The 24,971-nt window shown below is 43.5% G+C and overlaps 1 protein-coding gene and 1 long non-coding RNA gene across 15 annotated transcripts in view; one reads left to right on the forward strand and one right to left on the reverse strand.

The window, feature by feature from the left end:
• ACTN1 (actinin alpha 1) overlaps positions 1-24,569 on the reverse strand; it is a 96,431-nt gene extending 71,862 nt beyond the window's left edge. For 3 of the 13 annotated variants that reach the window (XR_014545666.1, XR_014545667.1, XR_014545668.1), the window contains exon 1: positions 24,087-24,361. Coding sequence is in view for 5 of the 13 variants with exons in the window: in XM_083604276.1 (XP_083460402.1) it covers positions 24,087-24,191 (105 nt within the window). In the remaining 8 variants the exon portion in view is untranslated. Of the gene's footprint in view, positions 1-24,086 lie in introns of all 13 variants that reach the window. The other 10 variants (XR_014545669.1, XR_014545670.1, XR_014545671.1 and 7 more) reach the window with 7 other exon arrangements.
• LOC310747056 lies at positions 4,449-9,517 on the forward strand. 2 transcript variants are annotated; one of them, XR_014540877.1, is made up of 3 exons: positions 4,449-4,595; positions 6,452-6,864; positions 9,153-9,517. It is a non-coding gene; the product is annotated as an uncharacterized lncRNA (long non-coding RNA). The 2 variants fall into 2 exon arrangements; XR_014540878.1 differs by having other exon boundaries at positions 4,455-4,591; positions 6,295-6,864.
• Positions 24,570-24,971: the final 402 nt, after the last annotated feature.

The following is a 24,971-nucleotide window of genomic DNA, read 5'->3' on the forward strand; positions in this document are numbered from 1 at the left end:
AGCATTTCTGCATTCCACAGAAGTCACACAAAGTCTAAACCCTTCCTGATTTGCAGCAGGGCTTCCATCTAAAGACAACTGGCAATTATTATGCCAGGGCAACTGAAATATGCAGAAGCTCTCACAGCTAGAAGAATTACCCTTTCAGTAAATGTCTAATGTGAGCAACCTTTTGTCTTTAGCTGCCAATACCATTTGAGCGCAAGAAACAGGAATGGCCTTCAAAAGAGGGCAGGAACATTAAGGGCACAGAAGATTTATGTTTCTTAGAACTGGGTCTAACAAAGTGGGAGTAATCATGGCATCACCCTGCAAAGGTATTGTGCCAGCATCTGTACTATTTTCCTGCAGCCACAGATGGGAAGAATTCTCCTGTCCTTGACTGAAAGTACTTCTGCTGCTCCAGAGGGATAGGAGTTTAACGCTTACAGAGAACCATAAAAGGTTCAGGGGAGTTTCGCTTCAGTACAAGGCATTGCAAGGCAAACAAAGAATCCAAAGGGGCTATATATGGGGTGAAGCAACTAAGAAGCATATCAGCAGGGTGCATCAAGCTGGCACAAACTGGCTTAGGGGGTGAGGAGTGGCATTAAAGAAAGCCAAGCAAGCTATACAACTATGTAGAATTGGTATGTGCAAGTGGCCAGCCCAAGTGCCAACAATACAGAGCAGGATAAGGATGTGTTAGTGTTGTTGTTGAATGGATTTATTTCCCACCTTTCACCATAAGGTCCATGGGCAGGTTGCAACACCACAGTAATACAGGACTAAAATGATGAACGCTTTAAATGAAGGTGCCAGTTGCACCTCTGTGGACATGGGCATCTGCAGAATTTATTTATTTTTTCTTGGAGGAGGGAGTAAAATATAGAAAGGCAGGGAGCAGGCTATATAGTGTGTGTACAGTATCTATACATTTTGTCTCATATCTCAGGTGGTTTATCGGGGGGGGGGCGGACAACTGCCCACATCTATGGACATCCATGTATGTGCGAAGGAAATTCCACAGCTTGTGGCTTCTACCCCCACAAATGTCTCAAGAGTGGTGTGATCTTAACACTTCAGAGGGTCTGTAGGGAATAAGGTAGACTTGCAGATATTTGGGGCCTAAGTCCTTTCACAGTGAATGCCAGAAGGACATAAAGCAGTCCTGTCTCAAGTACCAACTGTTCATATTATCATCTAGTAACTGAACACCCTGAAGTCAAATAATCAGCTAATTTGAGGAAACATTTAAAACACTCTCTAGTCCTGCAGAAGTGGACCTCGGGTTTCTCAGAAAACGGCAACCAAAATTACCAAGAAAAGCAGCTCCCCTATGAGGAAAGGTTTCAGTATTTGGGAGTAGAAGGCAAGATGTCAGAAGTGTATAAAATGATGCACGATATGAAGAAAGTGGGTAGAGGAAAGTTTTTTGCCCTCTCTCGTAACACTAGAACTCGTGAACATCCAAGGAACCTGAATGTTGGAAGATTCGGGGCAGACAAAAAGATCTTCACACAGTGCTTGGTTGAACTATGGAATCTGCTCCCACACGGGGCAGTGCTGGCCACTAACTCAGATGGCTTTAATAGAGAATTAGTCAATTCCATGGAGGATAGGGCTACCAGTGACTACTTGCCACACTGGCTATGTTCAACCTTCCCAGTCAGCAGTAGTATGCCTCTGAATATCAGTAGCTGGCAATCACAGATGGGAGAGAGTGCTTCTGCATTTAAGACCTGCTTGAAGGCTTCCTATGGGCATCTGGTTGGTCACAGTGAGCACAGGATTCCAGACCAGATGTTTCATTGGTCTGGTCCAGCAGGCTCTTCTTGTGTCCTTATTCCCAAATGCAAATGCTGGATTTCTCAGAATCTTGCTACAGCCCTCAGAGTCTGCACTTTGTCTCAGTATTCCTGGTACAAAATTTCTATCTCCTGCTATAAATAGTCAAGATACAGTGGGGTAGAAAAAGAGGATGCAGAGGGAGCAAGGACAGACACGCTTGTTGATCCAATGAGTTCAAGCAGAATCCATACTTACTTAGCAGCTCAAACTAGGTATGCATACTATTGTGATTAATACTTCTGATTTTAAAGATGCTCTCCAAACAAAGCAGCAATTAGCTATCCTCATATTCAAAATACTTTCTCTCTCACCTCACCTCCTTACATATAGTAGGCAGTAGCAATGCTGTACTCCACTTAAAAAGAGAGAGAGAGAGAAACCTAGCCAACTGAATTGAGTCACAGATATGAAGAACTTAAGACACATAAAGCTGAGATCAGCTGCCATGGTAACCAAGTAACATGGTAACTAATCTAGATTGTCCCAATTTGGAGCAGGGTGAAAAGGAGAAAGTGGCTGCAGATGAGAAACAAGTCAAATTTAAACATAACACCTAATCTGTTTGCATTAAGAACTACATAACATCCATTTAAAAAGAAAAAAATGCTAAGATTACAAAAGGCTGGATATGCCACACACAAAGATGAAGATGACGGTGGGTATTTAAGTATGTTAAAACTACATCGACACTGATCTGTTATGATCAGGACACCTGGTGCCACTCCAGGTTCACTCCAGGTGGAGGTGTAGAGTGCATTGTGGTTGGGGAAAGTCCAGAGGGCCAGATATTGAGGCCTGGAGGGCCACATACACCCCCAGGGCCTGAGACTCCCCACTTCTATTCTGGAAGTACTCAGCTGCAAGATCATGAGAAAGAACCATTTTGCTTAAACAAAACAAAACAAAGAAGCACGTTTGTGCTTTAGCTGCTTAAAACCATAATTTTAAACAGGAGCTATTCAAAGTTATTTCCCCCTCTCTTCAAAAACTGAGGCATCCACTTAATATTATCACCCAACATGTGATAACCCAAGGAAAGTCTATAAAGTATGGCTGTGAAAAAGCAGTAGGAAAAGATGTCATCATTTGAACAAACTTAGTCTCTATTTTCAGCATGTTTCTAAGTGTAATCCCCAATAGCTGTGTCCCATTAAATACCATCTCTTGCCTGTAGGAATATTATACATTTATGATAAATGAATTTTAGTTGGACACATGTGGGTATAGGTGTGTTACAGTTGTTTTTTACAAATATTAGTTCTGTTGTTTCATAATAATCACTGAGGACAACTGTAATATAAGTAGTTGTGGACCCTAACTATTCTAGTTTATACCTTGAAACATAATAAAAGAGAGGAAGAGAGTGCCCTTTTTAAAATGTATTGCTTTATGTATGCATGTCAGTGATGAAGAATCTCATTAGCGCACACACCTTGACATTAAAACTGATTATCCACGCTGCTTAGGCCTGGTTTGCACAACACAGGAAGCCAAATTCTTTCTTACTAAGAGTTCACAAACAAGCAGGTTCCCAGAAAGGAGTTTAGAACAGCTTTGACCCCAACACTTTTAAGCCAATGTTTGTTCCTTATATTCTTAAATTTATTACAGACCAGAATGGCTACACTTGGTTTTTAGAAAAAACAAAGAGTCAAATAACACACCAGCAGCTAGAAACGCATGCTGTTTGATTAAACGTCATTTAATACGTAACCAAAATACATTTTTCCAACCCTGCACAGCCTATTTTCTGTCTTTCACTCAGTGAGTGAATAAGTTAAAGCATTTGTAATATATTTGAAGCATGGCACCTTCCGAGTGTAAATTAATATTAACATGAGAATGCAGCAAGCTCTGTTTGTCTTGCTATCATACAGATTATTCCTTGGCAACAGTTGCTAAGCAAAACATTTATAGAGTTTACTATCCTAAAAGGTGCTGGGCTCCAATTTAGATTATTAGCCAAGTGTAATGTTTCCATGTCAAATCTGGCTCACTTTCCAGGCCTCCTTCTCGGCTGTCTCCTCCTTGCCAGTTAATCAAATGTTGAGCGCAAAAATAATAATAAAACTGAAGTGTGGGTAGCAGTGAACAGGAAAATGAGGAAGAAGGGAATCTGCAAATAGTCTACTCTACCTCGCAAGAAGAGCAGCAGCTACAAGAAACAGACAATCCAGACTATACCGTGTACGGCTGACCCATTAGAAGAGATTGGGGCGGAACCTGTGGCCCTCCAGATTTTTTTGTACTCCAACTCCCATCAGCCCCAGCCAGCAGACCCAATGATCAGAGATGGTAGGAGTTGTACTCCCCATACCAGAACTAGTGGAAGACACAATGATGTGTAAATGTTCTCCTACACAGGCACCGACCCACAGAGGGAATACATGGGCCCCTCGTGTTGTACAAGAGCAGGGATCATTAATGGTAAATTCTGTCATTGGTCTGGCTGACAACAGACTATGAATGGCCAGAGGTTCTAGCCTGCTGGGAGTTAGCTGTCAGTGACAAAGAAAGGGTACTCCTTTTTTGTATGTATGTGTTATGTATGTTTATTTCTTCACTTGTTTTAATGTTGGATGTAGCAAAATGAATTAAAACCAATAAAAAAGAAAGAAAGAAAGGGAGCTGAGACTTAGAGGACTTGAAGGAAGCTCTGAAGGAGTCTCTCTGCCCCATGTATGTCTGAGCCCTGTAAATAAGGCAAACCTCTTTTTACTTGTCCTCAAACTACACCCAGATTGTCTTCAGTTTGTTATCAGTAAGTAAGTTATCATTTTCTTTTCTCTCTGGACCCTATCTGCTTTGTCGAATCCCTGCTTTAGAGGGACCTAGTCTATTTAAAGAGTTGCCAAATGCTTCTTTTGAGGTCACAATTTCATCAATACATCCTTACCTGATCACATAAACTGGGATTAACTTTTGACGATCGAATTTCAGATTGAATCCATTGCTAAACCTGCTACCTCAGTCCATGCCATGTCTCTAAAATTCAAGCTCCACCAGCTGTATTTTCACTGGTTCCAATAATATCTGTCCATATTAATTGGTTTATTATATCCATTTCATATTAATAAGGTCCTGCCTTTTAAAGTTCACCACTCTTGCCGCTTTGTGCTCTGTTTTTTACATCTATATTCCTTCCTCTTCCTTTCATTCTCCTTATTCCAACCTTAATAACCACAGCCTCTCTTGGTTCTTTCCTCTATCTATTCATACTCTAGGGCAGCATCTTATTGCCAGAAACCCCTTGCTCTATATACCCATGCTATTTCATCTTTAGCTACTGTAAAGAACTGCTCAAAGCTCACATCTTTTCCCATGATTTTTCTAAACAATTCTCTTTCTCCTTTCCCCCTCTTCAGCTTGGTGCCTCCTCTCTAGTTTCCAGTTACATTTCATCCCTTGCTTCTCTTATACATTATGTCTACCTTAGATTGTAAGAAAAAAACAAAACAAAAGGGAGCATATAACCAAAGTGGTTATAAATAAGATTATATTAACCTCTCTTTAAATGGGATATGACCCATTGTGCACCCTTCTACATTTCTACAAAGAGACACAGAATATCATAGGACAAAAGGAAGCTGAGAGAAGAGCATTCAGAAGGTTAGAAATAACAATAAAAATAGTTCTTAGATTATAAATCTGCGGGTAGATGCAAAGACAATTTAATAATTCTTTGAACAGCATCTAATTGCTTTAAGTGTTTGAGAAATGTTAATAATTACTAGTTGCAGGAGGCAAAACCTGGGGTGAAGCTACCCATTCACAAACACCTGAATAGAGCTTCCTTGCCTGGTCATTTGGAGAAGACTTTTCCTTACTCAGATGACACAAATGAGTGTATATTTACAGGGCTGATATTTTACAATGATGGCTTTCCTTCTGGGAGGAGGTTGAATCATGTGGCCTTTTGATCCCTTCCAATGTTATAGTTTTAAGACTACAATACTTAATCCTAGCTAGTGATGGAAGATTTAAAAACCAGGGTCAGGCATTCTGGATTCCTGACAATAAATTTGTCATGATAAATCCTACATATTTTAGGCATGATTTATTACTTCAGAAGCCCAAACAGTTAGCATAACCTCATCAGCTGGAACTAAAGTGTACTACTGCAGGAAAACTTACGAGCACTCACAAGAAGCTGTATTTTTTTTTTAAGTTTGTGAGACAATAAAAATATATTGCTTCCAGGTGTGCTAAAGAAAGGAGCAGGGAGGAGCACTGCAGGTCTTTTGAGTAGTATGCCAAACGCTCTGCTCGTACACTTTAAACCATAGCTTAAATTTAAACTAGAGTTTAAAGTGATGTGCAAACCAGGCCGCTGAAATTGAAAACAAGGAGACAGGCTGCAAATTCTGGGATTAAGGCCCATTGAACTCAGTGGTATTCACTTCCAAATAGACATGCATAGGTTTACACCTTGTGACTTTACTGTGGAGATTTTTTTTTGTTAAGGATATGTGGAACAAAATGACTCATATATGCTACCACCATCAACCTTCCTTGCTCACTGCAATGATGGAAATGCATGGCTGAGCCACCAACAGTTTCAAATGCTTCAGAATCCCTGTTTGTTGTCTTAGGCTCAAGAACCGCCCTTCTTTCTATTTAGGTCTGTTTACATACAGCCTGTTTTAGGCTCCATACAGCACACAGAGTTCTAGATAAAGGACTGTGGCATTCCCTATAAGAGACTGAATGCACTCTTTAAACTACCTTCCCATAATCCAGTTATGCCATACATGAAAGAAAATGAACAAATGGCATGGGTGGCAAGTATTAGTCAGTCACCAGGGAGAGGAGGTGAGTTTTCTTTCTTCTTCCCAAAATGGCACAATTGGGGCACTATACAAAAAGCAGAAACTGGAGATAACAGCTGATCATTTATCGACAGTAGCGTTGCTTCCCAGTACTTCCCTTCCATGGCTGCATCCATTCATGAATATACTGGAAAGCAGAAGCCAGGGCAGCTTGAAAGGGGAAAGTAAACTCCCCAAAGCACTGAGAACAGCAACACATTAAACAGTGAGTACAACAGCCAAGGTGAATAGTGGCAGAAGCGTTTAATATTTAATGGTAGCAGCAACTAATACAGTGGGTGGGAAGGGGCTGCATAAGCCAATCTAACAGGAAATCAATTTGTAGTGATGGTTTCACTGTCCAATTGTTGTTAAGCAGCAGAGATCAACTGAAGGCCATATATCAAGGTGTGTGCATGGCTAGGTAAGCTAGGACAGCGGACTGTATGTGTGCAAGGGAACATTTACACGCTGTTGTGTCTTCTTCTAGTTCAGAGGTGGGGATTTGGGGCCTCCGCATATTACTAGACTACAACTTCCTTTGTCCCCAACCACTGGCCGTGCTGGCTGAGGCTGATGGGAGCTGGAATGCAATGACATCTGGAAAGCCACCTCTGCATTAGTTCTCAGAAAAAGGGATGAGAGGGCACACAGATATTTACAACTCTGCTCTCTAAAAATGCTCAGCTTTAATGTTGTACTACAGGGGGCAGCAGGGGCAGCCCACCCATGAGGTAAGGGGAGGCAATTGCTTCAGGCAGCAGGATCCACAGGGGCAGAAGATCTCATTGTAGATCTTTATTCCCAGCTTGTTCCAAATATCTTCACTCAACCCTTCTTTCCTACCGGGGAGGGGAAAGTCATTTGGTGGTTTGCCTCACGTGCCAAAATGTCTTAGGCCAGCCCCTGAGGGACTGACTTGGGTACTGGGGAAAATTAGGATTCCATCCATTTCTTAGCAAGCCACTTGCCTTTGTCCTTCAGATCGTCCAATCTGGTTCATACAAAAACTGAGCTGCAGAATCTCAAGAGAAATGCTATTAGGCATGTGATGAAATTAATATCAAAACCACCATCAATAATTGTCTCCTCAATTCTCCAAGACAACTCCAACAAGAATCAGGGTTTCAGGTGTAGAGAAGAACAGCGTAGCGTCTTTTCCACAAATGGTTTTATATCTATATCTATATCTATATCTATATCTATATATCTATATATATAAATTCTCCAGTCTGTCTTCAACATTTCAGCAAGCGCATTTGATGCAGTAGGAGATGCAAGCCTGTAAACACAGTGAATTAAGATCAGATCTGCTCACCTTCCATTAATAGGGACACTTTGTACAGGATTTAATTTCTGGAACGAAACTGGAATTCCTGATAATCTGAAATTTTAACTAAAAACAAAATAAAACAGAGATGACTAAGTAACACTGGGTTCAGGGAATTTAAGTGGCGCTTCCGTGTCCTTTGCGGTTTTTTGGTGCATGCTGTGCTTCTATGTCATATCCTCTTCCTACAAACAACTTTTCGGCTCTCCGTTCTCTCACATTTCTTCTCTCATTTCTCGGCATAATATCCCCGCTCTGCACAGCACCTATGGCTCTGCAAGCACAGCATGCAGATTAAACAGGAGTAACCAAGCATGCAAATTAAATGTGTTTATGCAGAATTAACTAAAACGGCATATTTTGTGGGCAACGCTTTTGTTTGTTTGTTTGTTTGTTTGTTTGTTTCCTCCCCAAGGAAGAATGAACGGCTTTGACTCCTAAAATATGCCAAGATCATAACAAAGTCTACAGCAATAAATGTTTCTTCTTCTCCTCCTTTAATGAATCCCAGCTGGGTTTTCCTGTTGCTTCCCCAGTCGCACCATAGGTCAAAACACACACAAGAACAAGGCCCTTCAATCTCACAGCACATCTAGTCTGAAAACTGACAGAGCTTTGGCAGCACGACACACCACTGTTTCAACACTGTCACATCTTTCTTTTTTTGTTCCTCTCTAAGCTACCTTCCTCTGCTACCCACAACCCAAGTTACTTCAAGCCACAATACTGTGGGCTTTTTGAAGAGGCTTGAAATCGATATTCTTCATGATGCTTCCTCTCCTACACAGGAATCAATGTAAGCTTTGTGTGGTTTTTGCTAGCTGTTGTCCATAATGTGATAGTTAGCAATAGAAGACAATGGATCTAGAGCAGTACAATGACGATTAGAGGAGGTGGGTGCATGTAAAGTGATTATTAAAGTAGCCAGACAGATAGAGGGAGGGGTAACAGAAGGGCAATAGATTTTAAGTTTGTCACTACTTGCCCCAACAATGGAAGAGACAAAAGGAGAAAGTCAGGATCCAGCCATGAATGAATCAGCAGAGACAGAAGATTGACTCACTGACACGTATTTAGAAAAATAAAATTGTGCTTCAGGGCTTGGAAGCATATTTAATCTCTAGGCAGGAAAAGAAATACTGTATTTAACTTAAAAGCATTATTTCCCCTTTACTCTCCTCTAGCCATATCGCTTCATGATTCTATTCCTTTATTGTGAGCTCTCAAAAGTGAGGGAAGCACTGTGAAGAAAATGCAGGAGAACAATAAATTCACAAGTACATTTTCCAGGTGCTCTGTAAAAAGCAAGTGGCAATTGTCAAGTAAACACCTGGTATGGAAACACCCTTTCAGCACAACTGTTTGTGGACCATGCATCCATGAATAGGCAAGACTCCCAAAATCCCAGTTCAGGATCCGGCTTGGAAGCCATCATCGAGCATAAGGCAGGATACTACGCAGCAATCAACACCAGAGGTCTCAGATAAAGACACATTATTCTGGGACAGAATCTGCTTAAAATATTCAATAAAAAAATTGAAACCTAGAAGACTTATCCAGCAGTCAAAGATATTAAAACAATTTTTAAAAGTCCCTACTGCAACAGCATGTGGATTTTAGGAGACAGCTCAAAAGGAATGAGCTTGGTAGTCCTTGTGAAGTACTGTACACAAACTGGGAGCACAAATACTTGAAACACACACTTAAAGGTACTGTATTTTTCCATGTATAAGACTAGGTTTTTCCCCTTTAAAATGTCAAAATTAGGGGGCGTCTTATACACGGATACATCCCCCCCATTTTCTTAAATCTGAGTCCCCCAAAACAGTCTTATACATGGGGCATCCTATAGATGGAAAAATAAGGTATTTTAGCCCTGAATGCCTTCTAGTTTTGATGTCCAGTATCTTGTCTGTCAGCCTTTCCCTCCTGCCAAGTTTCAGATTTTCCATACAAGTCTATGGCAGAGGTTTTTCCAGCTGTTTACAAAGACGGTATCAGTTTTAACATTCATACAGCACCACAGTAATGAATAGAATATAACCAGTAAACAGCAAAACCATCAATCAATCAATCAATCAATCAATCAATATTACGGTCAAAGAAAAGACCAGACAACAGAAATAGCAATAATAACACATATATCTACATCAGTACCAAGGAGCAGAAACAGTAGACAAAACTGAAAACTCATTAAGAGGGTGAGAGAAATTCCTGAAAAGCAATTGCAAAGGCCTCACTAGTAATGTGCCAGAGAATGGGTACATCAATTCAGGCAGCAGAATAGGTGCTTCTACGTATACTGCTTAAAAATCAAGAGTTACCAGTTTGACAGGGTTACCCTCTGTATTTACAGAATAATGTTTACATTATTAAAACATTAAGGCAGCTGGTGGGCTAATATGTTAACCTTATTCTATCATACTTTAAACATTGTTACATGCCACAGAAGGGTGTAACTATGAGCATTGCAAAATAGTCACTATAAGGTCATCTGTACATATATTTCAGGGGAAATGTTGAGAAATAAGAATTCCCTAAACTGTTGCCTTTTATGCACCTATTTAAATATCCCCCCAACTACCAATGGCTGTTCAGACAAGCACAGAGAAGGAAAAGCCAAGGCTGAAGGCAACGTGACATGACAATACTATATATGCCTACTTAGTGTAGGATTGCAGCATGAATCAGGGACACTGAACAAAACCTCAGCCTTTACATTAAACCACATCTCAGGTTTCCAGGCCTTGAGGCAGAAAATGCCCACTCACACATATAAAATAGCAAAAAAACAAACCCTCTCACATTTGCCAACACTATGATATCAGCATTTGGTTTCATACCACGCTGAGTATGATTCGCTTCATCCCATCCCTCAGCATTCCAAGAACAGGAAACAACCAACCCAGCCACATCCTCATAATAGGCTGCATCCAAGTGAGGGAGGAAAAAGTGCCCAGTTTCCTTTTGCATTCAGCTGCTTTGCAGCAACTTGAGCGCATTCCCGACTAGCAGATTTACTCCCAAGGAAGCTGTTCAAGCTTCCATTGTGAGCAGCAGCCTGGGCCCTTTCCATACCAAGCAAGGAGGGGAAAGGTGAGGGGCTGGGGGTGGCAGAAAGCAGATGGTTGGGCACTGGGTGCATGTGAGAGGGGAGCTGAGAAATTTGGAGAAATCAAAATGGAATGAAAGTGTGAGAGAGAAACAGAAGAGAAAGAGAGTAGAGGACAGAGGGAATGGATAATGTGCGGCATTTGTAAAGTGCCACAGGTTTTCCACTTTCAGCCTCTCATTGCTAATGTAAATTAGGTTGTGCCTGTAACACAGCTTGGATTGATTTTGAGTGGCTTCTCTGTACCCTGCCAGTTTGCCATTTGTTGGGGAGGGGATAGGTAAATCATGGTCAGGAAAGGCTTCTCTGCACTTCTCCCCCAAGATAACAAATCACATGTTTTAATTCTTGGTTATACCATGGTGTAATTACACTCACACATAAATAGTTTTGCTATTTCTTTAATCAATTTAATTGTTTTTACAAACGAGATTAATTTAAGCATGCTAAAGGGTGATTAATCCACATTAAGTGATCTTCAATGTGCAGCCCAGGAGATTTTCTGCTGAAAAGCAGAAATATATTGGCAAACTGTCTTGGACCTGCCACTGCTCACCAGCATGATGTGAAAAACCTCTGAAAGCAAAGGGAAGCAATGTTTGCTTTTATTTCTCTGAACCAAGCCCACAACACTTTCTCAGCTCCATAATAACAAGCCTCTTCATTAGGTTCTCTCGTTTTTCTCCCACCCAAAAAGCACTTCTTGGTTAAATATATTCTTTCAGTCTCCCCACTTTTCACCTGGCCCCTGGAATCAAGCAGCCATGCTGCATCTGCAGATTGGATCCCCTATTAGGGTGCAAAGCAAAATCTAGCGGTAGTGAACCTGCCGTAAGAGCTTGTGCCAAGGAGATGTTTGACAGGCCCTGAAATTTGGAACTTTTGCCAGGAATGAACTCAGATCTGGCTCCCTGCATATGGATCACAGTCATTCTTCAGACATAAGTCCTATAAAATTTTGTGGGGCTTACTCCCAGGTTAGGACTGCAGTTCTGCTTGCTAAGGTGTGATAAAATACTGTAAATATAAACTGAAGAGTGCCCTCCACACACTTTTCTGTTTAGAGAAGCAGAAAAACTTTAGGGAAAGTCATGTGTTTTAAATGTATGGTTTATAAGATAGGTATAGGGAAACAGAGCAATAGCCCTGCCACCAAGTGTTAGGTGTCAGGAATATCAGTACAGTGGTACCTCGGGTTACATACGCTTCAGGTTACATACGCTTCAGGTTACATACTCCGCTAACCCAGAAATAGTGCTTCAGGTTAAGAACTTTGCTTCAGGATGAGAACAGAAATTGTGCTCCGGTGGCGCAGCGGCAGCAGGAGGCCCCATTAGCTAAAGTGGTGCTTCAGGTTAAGAACAGTTTCAGGTTAAGAATGGACCTCCGGAACGAATTAAATACTTAACCCGAGGTACTACAGCAGTATGGTAGGAAATGGATACCAAAGAGGAAAACTTTACACACAATAGGGAGTGTGTGTAAAGCACAATAGGGAGATAACTCCTTGGCTCCAAACCCTGTCGCAAACATGCTATTGCCCTTCACTTTTAAAATACAACAAAAGAATCAGAAACAGGAAAATGACTCTTTCCTAATTTTACTAAAACTTCCAGTTAGTTGCAAGGCCATTTGTTCGGCAACCTTTGGGTTGCTTCAACATTCTGTCCTTCCTCTCCCCGCCACCCACCCAGCCTTTATTGCTGCAGCCACTGCCAAACAACCCACTGCCCTTATTACACGTATTCATTCCTGCCCAAGACTTCATTTTGAGGCCTTGATCTTATCAGCTCCACGTTCTGTTGCTTGGCGCAGAGTTTCTGAGACAGGTATGATAAGACTTAACTCACTAGGTAAAAAAAAAAATATCTGTTGCTGCTTTATTAGGTCATGTCTAGCTATTCAGAGTTCAGTCACAAAGCAATCCCCACAAGTGGAGTGGGGTGAGGTGGGGTTCCTCAGGCCTGGGTGCTCTCTATCAAGCCCTCAGGACTGCTTTCGGAGTTCCAAAGGCGGTGGTTGGATGGTGCCTTGTATGCCACCTTCTGGCAACTGCAGCAGCCAAGCTGGTGCCAAACATATTGCTTTGCTTTCCTTTGGACGAGGTCAAGAGGAGGGTCTTGTTGTCTGGGCAGCCCAGGAGCTCCATACACACTGCCCAGGCTTGTTCCCTGGGGAGGTCATTTTGGTAATAATAATAATAATTTATTCTTTATACCCCACCCATCCGGCTGGGTTTCCCCAGCCACTCTGGGAGGCTTCCAACAAAAGATTAAAATACAAAAATTCACCAAATATTAAAAGCTTCCCTAAACAGGGCTGCCTTCAGATGTCTTCTAAAAGTCAGATAGTTGTTTATTTATTTGACATCTGATGGAAGGGAGTTCCACAGGGCGGGTGCCACTATTGAGAAGGCCCTCTGCCTGGTTCCCTGTAAATTCGCTTCTCGCAGTGAGGGAACCACCAGAAGGCCCTCGGCACTGGACCTCAGTGTCCAGGCAGAACAGTGGGGGTGGAGACGCTCCTTCAGGTATACTGGGCTGAGGCCATTTAGGGCTTTAAAGGTCAGCACCAACACTTTGAATTGTGCTCAGAAATGTACTGGGAGCAACTTTGGTGCTGTTAAGCAGTTGTTTGACTTCACCCCCAGAGAAGCACTCCACTGTCTCTTGAGACAGATGGATGCCTACAGTCTGTTCCTAGTGGAAAACATCCAAGTGGAAACTGGAAAACATCCACATGGAAAGTCTCATCGTATGTCCACCTACTGTGCTGAGATGAGCTCAGTAAAGCTCAAAGACAGCTACTCTCTACACAGTGGCAGTGCAAAGAGTTGCTTCATGATGAGAAATGTGTTGTGTAAATTAGCCACTGTGCGGAAGATTTCACAAGCCAGCTGTTTATGGGCTTGTTGGACCTAAGCCCATGGTGGAAACTAAGCCTTGGGATTTCCCTGCCTGGCAAGTATCTGTTCCAGGCCTGACATTCATCTCATGCTACTGTAATTAATTTGTAAAATCTGACTGACAGGTAAAATTGCAAAGCCACTGTGGACTCTGCAACCTCACAAACAACAATCTGTGTTCCATGGAAGGGTTGAGTGAGAGCAAGTGAAGTCAGAGATGGCTAATGTATGGCCTATAGGCTAGATGCATCCCAGAGCTCTTATTTCAGAATCCTTCTGGCCCTAACAAAAATGTTTTCAATCTCTAATAGGAATGGAGATTCCACACTTTAATGTTAAATCTCTCTTTCAGGTTTTGAATGTATCACTGTACATATCTATGTATTATGCTATGGCCTGACAAATGTGCCTTACAACTATGAAGCCCTGACAACTACGGCACATGGTGCCAGATTTATGGCAAATGTATTTAAGGCATCAGTGAGCATTAGAAAGTTGCTTTCTTGCTGCAGAGCAGCCTTCCTCAACCTGCTGCCCTCCAGTTATTTACTGAACTTCAGTTCCCATAATTCCCAACCATTAGCCAAGCTGGTTGACACTGATGGGTGTTTCAGTCCAAAACAACTGGAGGGCACCAGGTTGGGGAAAACTGTTCTAGTGCAAGTAAAGATGCAATGATAGCCAGTGTTAAATCTTTCTCAATACATTGCACAGATCTGCACATCCAAAACTGTGGTTATTACTTCATCTTCATATCAGTAGCTGCTGCAGTCTAGCAGATACTGTGCGGGCCTGGGAAGAGGAACCGTGTTTCAAAACCCTAATTAGTCATCAGAACTTCAAGCAGACATGCACAAATTAGGACTCAGCCGATTGTAACATCACAACTGACCAATTTACCCAAATGCAGCTTCATACATGGATTGCACAGCTCACTGCACCACCATACTGATAAAGGGCAAAATATTAGGGATCACCCCCTAAGCGTCATTAGGGGCCAAGCTTGATGATGTGGGAGGAGGATAAGTTAGGCTGCAACATCATAGTAGGTGTATTTCTCTCTTGTGCTAACCTCTGGGACCCAGTTGTGGAAAGGAAGCATCATACACACACACAAACAAGTGGGAATTATTTGGTGGGCATCTGGGAGGGAAGTAATAATCTGTAGGGGAAACCTGGATGGGAAATGAATCTGCAGAGAGAGAAACATCTTAGTCAGGTCATGCAGGCTAAGGAGTAGTTGCTTAACAACTTCAGAAAACCCCTGCTGGGTCAGACAAATCTTCATATTGCCTAGCATTCTGTTTCTAACAGCAGTGAGCCAGGTGGAACCACAGAAGCAGGGTGTTTCAAGAGCAGTGTTCCATGCAGATCCAGCCCATAATAAGCAACATATTGTTGTGACTTTGCAAGTGTTTGCCATGCCTAAAGAAGTGTAGTTTACCAGTCCAGGTCCTAATGGCCTTGCAGCCCCTATCAGTTTTGAGAGTGCATGGCAGAGGTGGGCAGAATGAAGATCAGCATCTACTGGTAGGTGCTCTGGGAGATTTGCAGTTGATCGGCAAAGATTTCCGACTCCCAACTGCTTAATAATTGCCAACAACAAAATTATTTATTCTACTTACCGGTAAATCAGGCAGTTAAAACAAAGTAACCAGGACTTTGTACAATTTCCATCACAGCCAATATTCTTACCAGCTGCAGTAAGAAAAGTGGGAGAATCATAACTGCTGTTGCAAAGGATGGGCTTTATTATTTACCACGTAGCATCTAGGAGGTGGTTCAGGCATTTTCCTTTGAGTAAAAACCATATTCACTAGCATCTTAATGCAGACTTTATGGTTTCTGCTGTGGCTTGTTTATCCATACATCAGCTTGTCTCAAAGGAAGGGGTGGGGGAGGAAATTAAGAACATTGTGGCATGCTTTGAAAAGGAACACATGAAAGCTTCTTGAGGGGGGAATACAAATGTGCAGAGAAAACCAACCAAGAGAGGTTATTTTATAGAATATGAGTTATGAGCCTTTTTTTTTTTACTCTAAGGGTGGGGTCAGCAATTTAAGGGGGGGAAATGGGCCCTTGGGTGACCCTAAGTAGCACTTTAGATCCCAGATGAATTGTCCAGAAGTTTCCTAGAACAAATGGCTGGTGTTTACTGGGCATTATGTGTGAATTGAGCTAGTAAGTTCATGGCAGAATCATAAGAGTTGATGATCATGGGTCATCTAGTCCAAACCTCCGCAATAAAGGAGACATATTGCACCGGATCTTGTGCTTATATTATCTGAGTTTCCTGCTTTCTCTTATAACCAAACAGTAGTAATAACAGAAAATTTGTGAAGGAAATATTAAGGCTTTCTACTCTAAATAAATAATTTTTCTATACTGTGAAAAACAAATCAGTTCTAATTTGATTCTTCCCTCTGTGTGTGTGTGAGAGAGAGAGAGGCAGGAGAATCATCCTTTCTTCTCTCCATCCTCCCCTCAATAAACCACCCCAATAAATGCCATGCCAGCCCTGTAATCAAGGCACTCAAAAGGGAAATAAATAGAGTCAGATGATGGTTGGGGTTACTATAGCGTGTGACTCTCTTGCAAGAGGCCATTGGTAGGACAATAATTTGGATACTGAAAGCTACTGTCACAGGATGTTTACCCTTTGAGAAGTATGATCTGACTTCAAAAAAACCACCATGATATGAAACCCTGCTCAGTTGTTGGCTTATAAACTTTTTGTTTAAGCTATGCCTTGTAATTTACATGTGAACCCAGCACCTTTCCTTAACCATGGTTTGTTTGACCCCCATCCCAGATGTTCATCCCAGTAAAAAGCCTTGAGACAACAGCCGTTGGGAAAGAAACAGAACGTGTGAAGAATAAGCTGTGATTTGCTCTGTAGTTCAGTCCCTACCTTTAACTTCCAAATCATTTCCCCTTCTCAAAGGGTAAACATCCTGTGACAGTAGCTTTCAATATCCAAATTATTGTCCTACCAATGGCCTCTTGCAAGAGAGTCACACACTATAGTAACCCCAACCATCATCTGACTCTATTTATTTCCCTTTTGAGTCCTTCTATCCCTTTTGAGACTTGCATGGGGTGGAGCAAAGGGGAGGAGCTTTGGGTGGGTGGAGCCAAGAGAAAGTGCCAGTCCGAGTAGCTTGGCAGGGTGGGACTTGCGTCATCCCCACCTTTTGCAGGCACTGGTGTCCAGGTGTAGGCCTTCGGTCCTCACTAATCCAACAGTCCCTTCACCTGTCCTTTCTGTCTGCTTGCCTTCATTGCTGACTGAAGCCTCAATACACATCCAGAAAAGAGCATTCTACCAGAGGCACAGGTGCTTTTCATGTATCACCTTCTACAACCCAGCCAGCTTGCATTCACGAAACAGCTACTACAACCCAGAATAGTGCATGTGGCAAATCAAGGTTTACAGCCAGCCTTTGTTTGATTTAAGGCACAGCCGTCACCCTCCCTCCTTACCCTCCTCCAAGCCTAATGGAAAGCAGTTTGTGAAAGTTGGATGGCTTTCAAAATCGGCTTTCAATTGCGCCCAATTTCTTGTGTGAATTAGTAACATACTCAGCAGACTCTGACACACCCCGTGAAACGTAAAACTCAAGAAAACAGTTCCACAGGGCACATATCTGGGGTGTATGAATTAGTAATACAAGAGACACTACTTGTCTGTGTCTACAAACTCAGGAAAACCTCCCACATCTGTAACACAAGCAGCTACCTTTACTCTAGAACAATTTGCCTCTTTTGTTGGGATCCTTCTGGGAATTCACAACACAGTGCAAATAGCGTTTGTGAGGTGACAGCAAGGGCACCATGCATTAAAAACATCCTGTATAATGTGTGACTCCTGCAGAGTTGTTTGTGAGACCTCTAAACATAACCCTCCTACTAATTATTCACCTAGCTATTCTCATTCTCTCTCTCTCTCTCTCTCTCTCTCTCTCTCTCACACACACACACACACACACACCCCATATTCCTTTGCAAATTAGATTTCAGACTGCTTACGCTTTCCATGTGCTCTTAGAGGCCTCTCCTTTAAAGTCAAGGTTGGGTTATTATTCTGTTTAACTGGTTTGCTTTCCAACCTGGGCTAGCTAAGTAAAAACATTCTTCTTGTCAACCTGTAAGTTAATGTAACAGTCTTGTGGGCAATGTATTCTCGTATAATTTGACACCCAGAGGACTTGTGAGAACACAAAATTAGCTACTTTAACCTGGTGAGTTGCCTTCCTTTTTAGGACTAGTTTACTGTAACAATTTTAAATATAAAAGAACACAATAATGTATTCTTGATCCTAATGAGAAAATAGGTTTAGTCAGTGCAAAGAACAGCTTGGGGTTAATAGGGTGGCTGAGTGCATTATTTTCTGAGTCAGGCTTGCTGTTTACCTTTGCAAAGATTACAAAGCACATTTTAAAGCCAACTTATAAAGGCGACTGCCATGGAAGTAGCTGAAATGTTTCCCAAATAGGGGACATATACAATTGTCCACCAAGTTGCCATGTTTGGAAACACTGGGCATTGTGAGCAAGTTCTTCAAACAAGGGCCATGTAGCAACCTGACTTCCTTTGGTTATGAAACCAGAAGAATCTCACTGGTTGCAAAATTAGCAGTTAGTTGCATGAGGTTTCAGGAAATGTTTGATTCTGCCAACTTTACAACAGAAAACTCTAACCTGCCTGCAACATGCCACAATTGAATGAGCCCGAGTTTCATTGAGTATCAATAAGAAACAGTGGTTAGCCTATAAAAGCTGTGCCAGGGCTACTATAGAAAGTTATTTTTACTGGGGAATGAAAGGTCAAGGTTGGAAGTTCTATTCAAGCAATTCAACAGGGACTTCCCAAAAAAAATTGTATTAAAAGGAAAAAAGCACACTAACCCCATAATTCAAACCTCATGTGGAAAGTGCAAAGCCTATATGGAAATGTATTTAATGTAGACGTATGTTTATCATATTTTGAATATGTTTATGAATTTTTATTATCATATTATATTCTTGAAAATTGCTTTGGGACTTGTTGTGGGAAGTGATTTGTAGATTCAAGAAACATAACCTAACCTCTTTCTTTTAAATGATTGATGCTATGATGAGCTTTTTTAAAGTTTTAAAATAGAAAACCTGCCTGCAAGACACACACACTTATGCCAACACCACACATGAGCAGAAGAGCTGCACAGTCCTTTTCAGGTTGGTGAGGTCCCAGGGCTGGTTTTTGAGAGAAGGCAAAACATAGGAAACTGCCTAATACTGAACAGACTAACAGAATAGCACATCTATTTCCGTAGTCTCTACACTAACTGGCAAGGTTTCAGAAAGGTGAACTCTACCTGGAGGTGCCCCAAATTAAACCCAGGATCTTCTGCAAGCAAAGCACTAAGCTATGGTCCTTCCTACACACCAGATATTAATCCTCTTCACAATTCACCTCTGCCTGGGTCAAGGCTTATTTATTTATCTACTGATTTAAACACTCAGACAGCTTCTCTCTGTATATCTCCGTAGACAGCAGACACTCAATGGAAGGTGAGAAAATCTCATGCACTTGCTGGAATACCACCAAGGGGAGACGCATTAAAATTCAAGGTCCAATCTACATGGAAGTTTTGGTGTGAAAACAGATGGGCTGTCACAGGCACTGGTGACTTTAGCCCATTTTTCTCCCTGTGCTTATGAGGCCAGCCCCCATACCAGAAGCCACACTTTCTAGCCTATGAGAAACATACTTGCTTTGTCACACTTCCTACATGAAAGTACCAAACTGCAAGCCACAGCACAGCCAAACTCCAAGCATATTTCTTTTGCTTTTCAAACTTCATGAAATCATACCAACCACTAATATATCGATCGCCCTTGGGTCCCTCCCTAAATCAATAATTCCCCATACCGGTACTTCTCCTTTCCTACCTTCTCCAGCTTGCTGATGCTATTCCTCCCCCACTGCTCATCGTCTGTCATTCCCAAGAGCACATGCAGAATTATTCCTTTCCCCTCCAGTATCTTATGTCCTGCAGTTTCAGAAGCATGTGGCTACCCTGCAGCCCTCCATATGTTGCTGGACTACAACTCCCATCATCCACCACCATTAGCCATTCTGGCTGGAGCTGATGGGTGTCAGAATTCAGCAATATGGAGGGCAGAAGGTTCCTCATGCTTTGTTTACAGAGAAATGCCAAGCGGTGTTGCAGATCTGCTACTCCAAGTGCTGCTTTGATCCATAGGACAGCATTAATAATGAGACTTTGATCCAAATCCCAGCTTACCTGCAGATTCACTAGATAGCTCCTATATAAGGGAAGAGTGACTTACAGGGATACTAGAGCATGTTAATGAAATGTTGTTACACACCCTGAATGTTCACAGACTCACAGATTTGTAAAGTTGGAAGGGACCCATGAGGGTCATCTAGCTAGTGCAAAGAAGGGATGTAAGAACTTCCTAACGTTAGTTTTCCAGAGTAACTGGAAAATATTTGGAATACAAAATAATCGAAGTTTAGGTTCATTTAAAATAAGGACTAATTTGTCAGACATACTCCTTGCATCCCCAAATCAGGGGGTGGCCTACAAGGAATGCCCACATGACCCATTCATCTGAAAGATTGCATAAGCTGCATTAGTTGCCAGTTGGCTCCTTGACAAAGTTCAGGGTGCTGCTGGTTTTTAAACTATAAAACCAAACAGTGTGATCCTATGCATTTCTGTTCAAAAGTAAGTCCCAGAGTTCAACTTAATTCCCTAAGAAGTGCCTTTAGGACTGGAGTCCAACAAAGCTTGAGCTCACTATGCCTTAGGGACTATATTTCTGGACTAAAACTCCCACCACACTTAGCCACGGGACATACCAGCTGGGACTGGTGAGAGGGAGTCCCAACAATACCTGAGGAGCCACATGTTCCCGTCTTCTGCCTTACAGCAGACTGTTCACAATGTGAGCCAATCTCCTCATTAAGAGTGACAGATTCAGCTCTGCTTGGATTTACCCCATGGATAAAAGGTTAGAATAACAGGGGCGCAGAACAGGGTCTGATCAGTGCCCCCCAGCACTTTAGAATTAACTACTAATACTATGAAGCCTTTTAAAGTTCTTCCAGTTGCAATGTTAAGATGCATACACTGGAAACTTCTATTCTACCCAGTTTCAACAGTATTTGATATTTTGTCTTGAAATTATGAGCTTTAATTATGAGTGGTACCTCGCAAGACGAATGCCTTGGAAGACGAAAAACTCGCAAGACGAAAGAGATTTTCGTTTTTTGAGTTGCTTCGCAAGACGATTTTCCCTATGGGCTTGCTTCACAAGACGAAAACGTCTTGCGAGTTTGTTTCCTTTTTTCTTACAACCACTTGAAGAGGTGCAGTTGCGACTGACCGAGCTTCGCAAGACGAAAAACCGCGCAAGACGAAAAGACTCGCGGAACGAATTAATTTCGTCTTGCGAGGCACCACTGTACTTGATTTTTATGAAGGATTTTAAAATTTTGTTTACTGTCTTTATATGCTGATTTCATGTAAATTCTGCTTGACATGTAGACATTAACTGCAAAAAAGAGAGATAAAATAATTTGTCTATGAGAAATGAGGGACAAATCCCTTTGTTCTACTATATACAGAATTTCTCCCTTTGCTGCACGAAGTTTACTAATCAAAACGTCACGTTGTTCTAAGAAAAAAAGGGGGTGAGAATGAAGAATCATCTGCCCATAACTCTTCTGTGGTAATTTAAATCTCTCAGTAGCAACTTCTGCTGCATCCCATGGGCCAGCGATTTAACATTCCCACCACATGGACTGAGAATTAAATTACCATTCCTCTCCCTTTTGTTGTCATGCCAAGGTCATCCGCCCTGCACCCCATTCTTCAATGAGGATTCTTGTTTTCTGGGTTTGTTTCTCTTGTCTTTATTTTCTCTAGGAAGCCTTGTCAAGCCAGGATGCGTACCGCTGATGGGAGTTCTTTAATTAACTTAGCCTCCATTGAAGGCACATCATCTTAAAGTATCTATACATCTTTTCATAAACTAGGCAAGGGGAACGACAACAGGGTATTCTCCAATTAGTCAGTCCCTTGGATTAATACATTCCCACCTTTATTCAGAGCTCCTTGGGAGGGGAGTCACTTGTTGCTGTTTTAAAAAATATGCTTCTTTTACCCACCAGACTTCCATCAAAGTCCTTTTAATGTGGCAAAATACATACAAAGCTCCAGCCAGACACGCAGAAGCCATTCCCTCTGCTGACCTCTTCTGTGTGTCACATAGCTAGGAGGCAACTTTGCCAAATGCTTCCCCTCCTCTTCATCGGGCTTTGCCGTCTGACAAATGACTAAAGGGAAATGTTTAAGGGCTTAGGATTCCAGAGTGAGCTAATACAGGATGCCTTTGGTTATTGGGGGGGTGGGGGGCAGAGAGAGAGAATGAAGCTAGAACGCCTCCTAACCTCCCTCCCCCGCCTCCCTAAATTTAAAAATGGGATGAATGTTACCATTTTTGGACATGAGTTTTGCACAAGCCCAGCCCTAAACCGCACCATTCAAAACTTGAAGTGAGCCACCATCCCGCTAGCGAAGGGCAGAGAGCGAGGGAGAGCGTGGCTCTGCGCGCAGGCGGGTCACGAACGCCAACCAACCCAACCCATCGGCCTGACATAGCCCCCGCTTAAGACAACCTGGACCCCCACTTCCCCGCTCCGGATTCTCGCCCTACAAGAAAGAAGTGCAGGCCGCTGGCCAAAGAGATCTGGATTTCCCCCGGAAATTTGCTCGACCTTCCCAAAGACACCTTTAGATTTCTGGCGGCTGGAAGGGAGGGAGACCCCTCCTTTCAAGCAACTTTCCTTGGCGGGTAACTGCTTCGGGAGAGGAAGTGTTGCCGTTCATAATGACACTGTGTGGCAGGGAACATGCGCTCCCTACGCGCCGCCCTCCCCTCGGGGCGAAGGAGAGGGAGCCCCGCTTCCTCCACCTAGCAAGGCGGCGGCAGCAACAAGGCGCGCAAACTGCCCAGCCACTTACTTCCCTGCTCGAAGAGCCCCTCCGGGAAGGTGGCGTTGCGAAACGCCGGAGAGGCCAGCCGAGCCAGCCTGTCTCCCGCCCGCAGGCGAGGAAAACATCTGTTGCTGGAGGAGGAGGTGGTGGAGGAAGGAAGGCAACTTCGGCGCCGAGGCATTGAGCAACGCAAACGGCTCCGTCCCTTTACCTTCCGCCACACTTTCCGCGGCCGACCGCCTTATTTCAGCAGCGTCTCCCCCTCACCCCGACCCACCTCCCCCTTCTGCACGTCACCTCCGCTGCCTCTCGCTAGCAACCTCATGCTTGCCTCTGACGGTGTGTTTTTTTAAAAAAATTAAAAAGCTTTTTATTTTAGAAAAAAAAGGCTACATGCGGACAAAGCATGATCTGGCAAAGCTGGTCTATTCCGAACGAAATAGATCCCTAGCCAAGCCTATGGAACAACTTTAACCCCTGCCCTACTGCGCGTATGTTTTAAAGGGAGTTCTTGGTTATTATCAGCCCTCTCCAATTATTGCGCCCTGTGAGTGAGACGCCACCGTCCACACAAGACATGATTTCCGTGTCAGATTGGCGACGGTGGGGACGGCGGAGGAGGATGTGAGCGAGCGTGCGTGAGGGAAGAGGGAAGATCTCCCTTGGAGAGCCGCGCTGGGCTGAGCGTCGCGCCCACCGCCATCCCCGCCGCCCGCCCTGGCTCTAGAAGACGGAGAGGAATGGAACGGCGCTGAAATTATTCCACGAGGTTCCCGAGGAGAGGGCGGCGGAGGCGCAGGAGACGGGCGCAGCAGAAGCGCCTGGTATCCTGGGCTCAGCCGCTGCTCCGGATCTACACAGCGTGGGCAAAAATCAGGGGGCAAATGGAAACCGCGGCTGCACAGCAGCATGTGCGGGTTGGCGGCGCCCACGAATCTCCTCGGCGGCGCCCCACGGGATGCCGATCCCACACGCTCCCTCCACGCTCCCAGATTCCGCCGCCGCCGCCTCCTCCTCCTCATCTAGACTGATGGGGCTTCTGCTCCCCTCCCCACCGCCCACCGCCGGAGGGAGCGAGATCCAGGTTTACCTTCCTCTGTTGCTTTTCCCAAGCCGGATCCAAAAGTAGATCCCTGTCCCAGTCGTCCTCGGGCTGCATGTAGTCGTTGGTTTGCTGAGAGTCATAATGATCCATTCCTGCGAGAGGCTGCCGGGGGTCCTTCGGTGCTGCTTCGCCTCGTCGGGGCTCCTGGGCTCGACAGCTCCCTGCTGCTGCTGCTGAAGGCGCAGCTCCACTTGCAGCGAGAGCCGAGAGAATAAGGCAGCTCCCCCTGCCAGATCGCAACCTAATCTTCGCACACACCGAAAGGGGTGGGGGGTGGGGGACAAAACGGCCCTGCCTCCCGATTGACCTTATTGGTTCAGCGGAGTTGCCCAAAGTTCATTTTCAAGGGCCACCCTAACCCCGATTGAGTCTCTCCGGTGTCAATCGCAACTTCCAGCAGCTCTTATAGGTCGGTTTAAGAGCGCTTTCCTCTCCCCCTCCCGGCTCCAGTTTCCTTCCCTCTGCACATGTGACGTCTGAATTTCATCTGCTCCGTGGGAGCGGCGTGGTGACGTCTCCCTGGAGTTCGGGGGAGATTTTACAGTTCTAGTCCCAGAAGCTGCTGAGAGGACAAATATGCAATTTAACCTACTGGTGCCCGTGGTCATGTGTTGCAAAGCAATGCAAGGAATGTGAGGGGACTCGGTAGGATTCAGCGCCTCCTTTCTTTTGCGTGGAGCATAGAGTCAGTCACCGTTACGAGAAGTTCGGTGTCTGTGAGAAGCTCCTGCAGCAGAAGACACTGGGAAACAAGGTTGAAATGAAGTGGGGCTTGTTCACACCTTTGCTTTAAGTGCTCTCTCCCCGCCCTCTCATAATTTAAGAGGATATTTGCTTCTGGTTGCCTACAAACACTTCACACCTACAGCT

The sequence above is a fragment of the Podarcis filfolensis genome (assembly GCF_964270895.1).
Source record: "Podarcis filfolensis genome assembly, chromosome: 1".
Classification (NCBI taxonomy): Eukaryota; Metazoa; Chordata; class Lepidosauria; order Squamata; family Lacertidae; genus Podarcis; species Podarcis filfolensis.